General features: G+C 37.4%; 1 protein-coding gene across 1 annotated transcript; it reads left to right on the top strand.

Moving 5' to 3' along the window:
* The first annotated feature begins 7223 nt into the window (after nt 1-7223).
* LOC102813078 (olfactory receptor 4F3/4F16/4F29-like) lies at nt 7224-8162 on the top strand. The gene has a single exon (XM_006831823.1). The coding sequence runs from the start codon at nt 7224-7226 to the stop codon at nt 8160-8162; it is 939 nt and encodes a 312-aa protein (XP_006831886.1).
* The last annotated feature ends 2177 nt before the right edge of the window (nt 8163-10339 follow it).

The following is a 10339-nucleotide window of genomic DNA, read 5'->3' on the forward strand; positions in this document are numbered from 1 at the left end:
GTGGTTACATCTTTTTATTTACCTACTCATATTTGTTTGTGTCTTCAATGATCCTCCTTAGGATTCAGTTGGCAAAACAGGTAAGGGAGAGGGCTAAAAATAGTAAAAAAAAAATTTTTAAAAGCAAACAAAACTCAATTGTATTTGAGGTTGTCAGAAAAGGCTTTAAATTAGTCTTTGTGTACAATTTTATCTGTAGGAATAGGCGTGGTTGGGGGAAATGGTACAGTATGTCTCATTGTTTGTCAGAGCAAAAGGCAGGACCTGATCAGTGTCTCACTTAGGAGTCAAAATTTCACTGTTCTAAGGTAGGAACCAGTCGCTAGAGAAGGATATCATGTTTGGTAAGGTGGAGGGTCAGAGAAAAAGAGGAAGACCCCCCACAATGAGATGGATTGGCCAAGTGGCAGCATTGATGGACTTAAGTGTGGCAACGATAGTGAGGTTGGCCCAGGATCGAGCAGTGCATAAGGTCGCTTTGAATCGGTACCAACTCGATGGTACCTAACAACAACAAACAAACAGATGGTTTGATGAAGTGAGTGATGATTTCCTCAAGTCAAATCTACTCTGTTAACAACAACCTGTTATCAGGGCCTGATCTCTTCCTTGCCATTTCTCTCCCATTATGTCACACTGACAGATGACTCTTCTTCTAGAGCACTTGCCTCATTGTTAATTCCTTGCTTCTTGGTCTTCATTTGCTCCCCTTTATTTGTTAATGATATTCAATCATCTTAAAAGGCTAAGGTGCAAAAAAAATAAAAAATAAAAAAGGCTAAGGTCAGGCACAACTCACTTTAAATTTTTTCTCATGTTACTTTTCACTTTTTAGCATTTATGTTTTTCAGGCAATCTGCTCTCTTCACTATGGAAATACCTTGAAATTCCCTGTCATTTCTCATGTTTTACCTCATGTTTGACATGATGCCTCAGACTCCATCTTTATGTATTGTAATGTTTGGTATTAGAGTTCTTTCCAAATGACACATTTTATCCATTGTTGTTTTCTGATGACAAGAACTTCAGTGGTAGCCTCCCACTTAACTAAAGTATTATGTTGAAGGCATTTCTATGACATTCATCTTACTAAACCTGTTGGGTATTTACCTATTTGTTGGATGGTATTTACCTATTTGTTAGAGAAGTATTATCTCTTTAAATACCTAAGAGAGTAGATACTCAGTAAATAAGTGTTAAATCTATAAAATAATAAAATAGGAAGGCATGGTGGAATAAGAAGAAACAGAACTAGGTCTACATTCAGCTTGAGGTAGCATATGCATTCGTAACCTACTGCTTGATGAAAATGAAATATACTTATTTTTTTCATTGTACAAGATTAGCAATGTTGTTGCTGTTGTTCAGTGCCGTTGAGTCAATGCTGACTCATAGCAACCCTGTAAAGGATTTCTGAGAAGCTGCTGGTAGATTTGAACTGCTGACCTTGTGATTTGCAGTTCAGTGCTGATCCTACAGCACCACCTCGATGTGTTGCTGTTGTTAAGTGCCGTCGAGTTGGTTCTAACCCATAGCAACCCCTGTGTAGGGTTTCTGAGGGGCGACTGGTGAGCTTGAACCACTGGCCTTCTGGTTCAAACGACTTTGCAGTCTGGTGCTTTAACCCACAGCACCACTAAAGAATGCTAAATGGGTCTTGAAAGTGGTACTTTGGTAGTAAAAGTCTTATTTCTGGAGAGACTGGTATTTGTGATTTTATATTCGATTCCTTGGCCAGTTTACTAGATAATTATCCCAATGAGAACAGCATTTGGAGATTTTATGAAGTACCCTCTCCTAATCAGATGCAAATAAACAACAATAACAAAAAATCAAACAACTCATTGGTAACTGACATGGTCAGAAACAGCTTCAAATAGTCTTTGTTAGGATTTGTCTATGGCTTTGGCTGTAGGGATGGGGTGGATGGGGAAATGGTACCTCTCATTGTTTGCCAGAGCAAAGAGCAGGTCCTGATTAGAGTCTTCACTTAAGAGCTAAATTATTCTTAAAGAAGTATTTCAAGTTACTGGACACCAGCAGAGATATGAAAGCCTATTGTGAAACCAGGTGCTGTTTATTACCTCCAGTTTATTCAGAGCAATACATTCCAGTTTTGAGGTTTTGCTTTTTAAAATTAATATTTGAAACTTAGAACTTGAGTATGTAGCTAGACCTCAATGTAAACAGATTCTGCTTTGTTAATGACATATATAATTATCACCTCCTTCTTGCTATACCTTTCAAAGAAGGCATTAATTATTACCATCTCCTTTTTTGAATAAAGTAACGGGCGTTTAGAGAGATTAAATTAAGTAACTTTTCCACACTCACAAAACAAAGGAGTGCTACCTGGAATTAGAAAGCAGGCCTGGTTGAATTCATAGTCCACGCTATTTACAGCTCTATTGTAAAGTCTGAGAAACTAATTGTGAAATTTATGTTTTTAGAGTTTTCATGAGGAAAGAGGTAGACATTTTCAAGAGACCTCTCTGTTTTCAAGTGTAAGCATATAGCCACATAAAAAATCTACTCCAAAGAAAACACACTTCTTGGGAGTGAATTAAATGTGACCCTAAGTAGAATCATACTAGGACAGTAGTGAACATGTACCTATAGTCTGCTATTCAGTATACGTCATTCTCATGCTCAGTATACGAAGCAGTTGCTGTCAAGCATATTATGACTCATGGCAACCTTATGTGTATCAGAGTACAACTGTGCTCCATGGGGTTTTCAATGGCTGATTTTTTAGAAGTAGATTGACAGACTTTCTTTCAAGATATATTTGAGAGGACTCCTACCTCCAATCTTTCGGTTAGCTGTTGAGAATTTTAACCATTTGTTCCACCAAAGGGGGCCTAGTATATGTCAATCTGCCATCAAATTGATTCTGACTCAGAGACCCTATGTAGTCTTCTAGAGATTGTAAATTGTTATAGAAGCAGATAGTCTCTTATTTCTCCCTCAGAGCAGTTGAAGGATTTGAAACAGTGACCTTGTGGTTAACAGCCCAGTTCCTAACCCATGTCACCACCTCAAACCATGTTGTTCACTGCTGTTGAATTAATTCCAACTCATGGTGATCTCATGTGTGCAAAGTAGAACTGCTTCATAGAATTTTCAATTGACTTTTTAGAAGCAAATAGCCAGACCTGTCTTCCAAAGCAACAACCTTTCGGTTATCCTGAAGTTATTGTAACAACTATCATTTGTGTCAGGATTTACATCTTTATCCATTTAGATTGAGCATATCTCTTCCAACTTTTCTCTTTGTGTATACTTTATACTTTCCCTTTTTCTTATTCCTTTCTACTGGGATTATTGCCAAAGAGTCATGAAATACTCAAGAGTTGGATATAGGCTTACAGATGGATTTTCCTTTCCTATCTTATATTTGTGGTGTTGTGGGTTAATGCGCCAGACTGCAAAGCCGTTTGAACTGCAAGGTTGGTAGTTCAAGCTCACCAGCTGCTCCTTGGAAACCCTATACAGGGTCGCTATGGGTCAGAATCGACTCATCGGCACTTGACAACAACAACATTCTTATATTTGGAAACTCCATGGGTCGCTATAGGTTGGAACTGACTCAACGGCACTTAACGACAACAGCAACAACAACAACAATTCTTATATGTTTTATAAGGAGCCCTAGTAGTGCAATGGTTAAGCACTTGACTGCTAAATCAGAGTTAGGACTTTGGAATCCACCAGTGGTTCCCTGGGAGAAAAGATCTGGTGATAAGTTTTCACAAAGATTACATCCTAGGAAACCTTATGAAGAAGTTCCACTCAGTCCTATAGGTATTTTACGAGACAGGATTAACTTGATGGCACACAACAAACAATATATAAAGAAATTACTTTTCAAGTCAACTCTGATGAAGACTCACAATACATTTTCTACATAATGTATAAGGTAAATATTATAGAGGTTTAGATGCCTTCTGAATAGAGACTATTCCTTATTGTTACTATTAATTTTGAAAAGAAAAAGATTCTGTGCAGGAGAGATCTGTTGAAACAGATTGTCGAATGAGGAGGTGTTATTAGGCAACCTTTCACTGAAGGTATAACTACTAATTTTCATGTCTAGATATGAATTTTGTATAATGTACAAATGGAATTTTAAAAACAGTTATTTGCAAAATAATCTGCAGATTGTTAATTAAGGTTATTTTCTACTTTTTATATAGTTGCCATTCATATTAAAAACAACAAATCATATTCTCTTTCTATTAGTGCTGAACATTCTTTGAGCTTCTTTTTACTGTTCTCACACTTTCAACAAATGATTTTATTTACTATTTATATGACATATATTTGTGTTGCCTTTTATTGCAGCTATTATATGTGCAATTTGTCTCTTCAATTGGTTTCTTGAGTTTGTGACTTAAGGCATTAGAAAAATGAAACTAATTCTGACACATTGACTGGAAATGTTGAGAAAGGCTTTATTAAATAATTGAGAATTTTAATTGAGTTTGAAGGAAAGTAAAACTTAGAGAGGTAGGAAGGATTATATGATAACAAATATTCTTTCTAAAATGTTTGTTGTGTCCATTCAAATGAGTGTCAAATTATGTAGAGTGTGGCATGTGGCTACAATCATGCTGTACCCAGTTTACTCGTGAACTTATTTTATCTTCATTTTATGTTGATTATATTATTTTGGGCATGTACGATAATTTAATGTAAACAGTAGTTTATGTATAACCTTTATGTTTACATTAGTTTTAAACCAGAAAAATCACATTTTTAATTTTGATATTTTACTTTTCTTTAATAGGTTATTTTCTTCAAGATCTGTACTTTCAGGAATCAGGAGCTCAGAGATGTGGGTCTGGTCCACAGTTTCGACATGAATTTGAATATGGGCCGTTCAGTTTACATTTTTGGTTTCAGATTTTCATCTGTGTTTTGCTCTAGATCAGGTCAACTCTTTGATTTAAATAGTTAAATGATTCAATCAGGTACTCATGGTTTCCCACACAAAAATCTTGAATATTTCCTGGACCTCTTACCAATGCCTCAATTATTGATCCATACATTTTTATTACAATGGTTGTTTCCTGTTCCACATATCCCTTGTACAATGAGCATTGCATATAGTTTCCTTTTCTTCATCCCAAGATCACATAATTCTGAGAACTGAGAAGTTTGAGGCTATAGAAAATATGTAACTTGAGGCCATGGGCAGTGGGTTTAAGAGGTGATAGTCAAATCATATATTTTACTTAAGGGGTGATTTAGAGTTGCAGTCAGTACACCATGAAAATTTCTGGGAGTTTTGGGGCAAACGAATGTGTGAAAATCAAGGAGACAAGCTTTTTTTTAGTTGTTGTCGTTGTTAAGTACCATCGAGTCGGATCCAACCCATAGTGATCCTATACAAGGTTTCTGAGGAGTGACTGGTGAGCTTGAACCACTGAACTTGCAGTTCAAGAAACTTCACAGTCTGGTGCATTAACCCACAGTGCCACAAGTAGATTCTTCAAATTTCTGGGTTTGTGTGTGCAAATAGATATGGATGCCAGTAAACTTATTCTTCTGCATTCTAGTAACTTTTAAGGGAATAAATCTTCAGGAGCTGTTTTCAGGATTCACTTTCATATTGGTTCCTAGGAACCAATATGGTGGGCAGATGGTGGTGTTGTGGGTTACAAGATCAGCAGTTTGAATCCACAAGCTGCTTTGCAGGAGAAAGATAAGGCTTTCTATTCCCATAAGAATTTATAGCTTTGGAAACCCTATACAGGGTCACTATGAGTCAGAACCAACTCTGTGCACTTAAGAACAACAGTGGTCACAAAGAAAGGAAGCCCCCTTCTCTCTCTCAAGAACCATATAAAAACAGAAAATGTAAAAATTAAAGGTACTAATCTTTGTGTTTACTTTCTTTTTACATGATCAAGGCCAAAGAAAAATTTTACTTAAGTTTGATGTTCTTTTTATTTCATAGTTTGATAAAAATATAAACAAAATGATTTGGGGGATATGACATATTTGCATTGATTTCAGACACAGTAAGATGGTGATATAAAATATTGTTGTTGTTGTTAGGTGCCATTGAGTTGGTACCAACTCATAGTGACCTTAAGCACAGCAGAGTGAAAGAATGCCTGATCCTGGGCAAACCTCACTATTGTGGCCACCCTTGAGTCCATTGATGCTGCCACTTGGCCAATCCATCTTGTTGGGGGCCTTCCTCTTTTTCTCTGACCCTCCACCTTACCAAACATGATATCCCTGTCCAGCGACTGGTCCGTCCCGACCATATATCCAGAGTATGAGAGACGAAGTCTGGCCATCTTGGCCTCCAAGGTGCACTCTGGATGCACTTCTTCCAATACAGTCTGTTGGTTCTTTTAGCAGTCCATGGCACTTTCAATATTCTCCTCCAACACCACAACTCAAAAGAATCAATTCTTCTACGATCTTCCTTATTCACTGTCCAGCTTTCACATGCATATGAGGTTATTGAAAATACCATGGCTTTCTGAGCAGATATTGTGTGGGTGGATTGTATGTGAGTGTAAAAGAGAAATGGGATGTATTTGAGAGGGTAATACAAAGTCAGAATGATATGAAACACTGTCTAACTTCCTTTGTGCACAATTAAATAAATTTATTCTCATTCCTTTGTGTGGCACTGTTGGATAAGCATTGGATTGGTAATCACAAGGTCAGCTGTTCAAACACTGCTAGTCTCTCTTGGAAATGTTATACAGGGTCACTATGAGTCAGAACTGATTGGATGGTCATAACAACAACAGCATCAACTATATTTTTATACAAATAATGTATGTGTTATATGTTTTTCCCCAACTTCCTCCTCACCCCATGAGGCATTTTTGTATGCTGATAATATTTTCAGTTCTCTTTTCAAAGAAGGATACATCCATATTTTATTTCTTGCTTCAGGTTCTTGTAAAACTTTTATTCTTGCCCAATTCCTTACTAATATTTGAGGATATTCGAGATTTTACTGATTTTTCTATTCATCATGTGTTCTCTTAAGTTGTGCTTGTGTAGTAATTGTTATCTATCATCAGCATCATCATCACTGAGCAAATATGAAGAACTACATGACCGGATAATTCTCATTCATAGTATAACACTGGAACACAATGAGTTAAAATCACTCTCATCCCTAACAATAAAAAATTCTCCTTATTTTCTTAATTCTCAGAGTTTCAGTGTCAGCTATGATGGCTGGATCAATGGATGGAAGGAATCACTCTGGGGTGTCTGAGTTTGTGTTTCTGGGGCTCACCAATTCATGGGAGATCCAGCTTCTCTTGCTGGTCTTCTCCTCTGTGCTCTATGTGGCAAGCATGACTGGAAACATCCTCATTGTGTTTTCTGTGACCATTGATCCTCATTTACATTCCCCCATGTACTTCCTACTGGCCAGTCTCTCCTTCATTGACCTGGGCGCCTGCTCCACTACTTCCCCTAAGATGATTTATGACCTTTTCAGGAAACACAAAGTCATCTCCTTTGGAGGTTGTATTACTCAGATCTTTTTCATCCATGTGGTTGGTGCTGTGGAGATGGTGCTGCTCATAGCTATGGCTTTTGACAGATATGTGGCCATTTGTAAACCTCTTCACTACCTGACTATCATGAGTCCACGGATGTGCATTTTTTTCATCACTGCTGCCTGGACCCTTGGTATTATTCATTCACTGTTTCAACTATCATTTATCATTAATTTACCGTTCTGTGGCCCTAATGTATTGGACAGCTTTTACTGTGACTTACCCAAGCTTCTTAAACTGGCCTGCAGAGATACCTACAGACTACAGTTCATGGTGACCATCAACAGTGGATTCCTTTGTGTTGGATCTTTTCTGATACTTTTCTTCTCCTACATCTTCATTCTGTTTACTGTTTGGAAACATTCCTCAGGTGGTTCATCCAAGGCTCTCTCCACTCTGTCAGCTCATGTCACTGTGGTCTTTTTCTTCTTTGGTCCAACCATGCTTATCTATACATGGCCCAATCCAAATTCCCAGATGGACAAATTTCTTGCTCTTTCTGATGCAGTTCTCACTCCTTTTTTAAACCCAGTCATCTACACATTCAGGAACAAAGAGATGAAGACAGCAATGAAGAGAGTTTTCAGACCACTAGTGATTTTTACGAAGATCTCATAAGTAATAATATAAGGTGTTTATCCTGATTAACACTGAATTTAATTTCTATATCTGACATTTTAGATTAGCTCTTTTAATGAATCAACAATGAGTGTAAATAATGTTCTTCTTTCCTTTAAAGAATGAAGGAGTTAGACAAATAAAATGTTAACTCAAGATGTGGTTGCACAAATATGTATGTACTAATCATAATGTTTCTTTCCAGCTTTTTTTTTTTTTTTTTTTTAAGATTAGTAGTTTAACAATACTTTAAAAATTATCCATATATATCCTTGTAATCTAAAGGAACTCGGTGGTGTAGAAGGTTATATGTTGGGCTTCTAACCACAAGGTCAGCAGTTTGAATCTACCAAAAGATTCAGGGAAGAAAGATGAGGCTATCTACTCCTGTAAAGATTTACAGCCTTGGAAACTCAATACAGGATTGCTATAAATTAGAACTGACTCAACAATGGACAATGCACAACCACCACCATATTTATAATCTCCTTCTGAGACAGGCACTGGGCCTCACTCTCCAGAGTACACATCTCATTCAAAGGACAGGGTCCACAATCTGGGAACTGAGCAATAGATCTCCTTAGCCCCACATGATTATCATAATTAACCTCCTCCTGATATAGACTCACCTCCAGAAGACAGCATAGCCCCCAAGTTAAAGCTTCCACCTCTCATCTATCAGTTTGTTGTACTGTGGTTGCTTGTGAGTTGCTATGATTCTGAAAGCTATGCAACTGGTATTTTAAATAACCAGCAGGGTCACCCATGGTGGACAGGTTTCAGATGAGCTTCCATAAAAAGACAGACTAATAAGAAAGATTGACAAACTACTTCTGAATCTTTAGTCACTGAAAACTTTATGAATAGCAGAGAAACACTGTCACATATAGTGCCAGAAAATGGGACCCTCAGGTTGTAAGGCACTCAAAATGCAACTGGGGAAGAGCTGCCTCTTCAAAGTAGAGTTCACTGTGATAATGTGAATGGAGTAAAGCTCTTGGGAAAAAGCCCACAGGACCTTCATTTGCTGATGGGACACAACTCAAAATGAAGAGAAACAACTGTAAACATCCATTGAAAATCAGAACATGGAATGTAATGAATCTGGGAAAATTGGAAGCTGTCAAAAATGAAATGGAACGCATAAACATGGATATCTTAGGCATTAGTGTGCTGAAATGGATGGGCATAGGCCATTCTGAATCTGACAACCACATGGTTTACTATGGCAGGAATGACAAATTGAAGTGGAATGGTGTTGCATTCATCATCAAAAAGAACATATCCAGATCAGTCATGAGGTACAATGCTATAAGTGATACGAAAATATCCATGCGACTACAGGGATGCCCAGTGAATACCACTATTATTCAAATTTATGCACCAACCACTAAAGCCAGTGAGGATGAAATAGAAGAGTTCTACCAACTTCTTCAGTCTGAAATTGATCAAACATGCAATCTAGATGTATTGATCATTACTGGTGATTGGAATGCAAAGATTGGGAGCAAAGAGAAAGGATCAGTGGTTGGAAGATACGGCCTTGGTGATAGAAATGATGCTGGAGAACGCATGATAGAATTCTGCAAAACCAATGATTTGTTCATTTCAAATAGCTTCTTTAGACAGCATAACAGATGACTATACACATGGACCTCACCAGATGGAATACATAAAATCAAATTGACTACATCTGTGGAAAGAGACGATGGAAAAGCTCCAAAGCATCAGAGAAAACAGGCCAGGGGCAGACTGTGAAACAGATCATCAATTATTCATATGCAAATTCAAACTGAAGCTGAAGAAAACGAAAACAAGTCCATGAGGCCAAAATATGAACTTGACTATATCCCACCTGAATTTAGAGATCATTTGAAGAACACATTTGATACATTAAACACTAAAGACCGAAGACCAGAAGAGTTGTGTGATGACATCAAGAACATGAAGAAAGCAAAAAGTAATTGTGAAGACAAGAAACCAGGAAAAGGTCAAAATGGCTGTCAGAAGAGACACTGAAACTTGCTTTCCAGTGTAGAGATGCTAGAGCAAATGGAAGAAATGAGCAGGTCCAAGAGCTGAACACAAAATTTTAAAGATCAGCTCGAGAAGATAAAGCCAAATATTACAACAAAATGCGCAAAGATCTGGAATCAGAAAACCAAAAAGGAAGAACA

The sequence above is a fragment of the Chrysochloris asiatica genome, unplaced genomic scaffold, assembly GCF_000296735.1.
Source record: "Chrysochloris asiatica unplaced genomic scaffold, ChrAsi1.0 scaffold00004, whole genome shotgun sequence".
Taxonomy (NCBI): Eukaryota; Metazoa; Chordata; class Mammalia; order Afrosoricida; family Chrysochloridae; genus Chrysochloris; species Chrysochloris asiatica.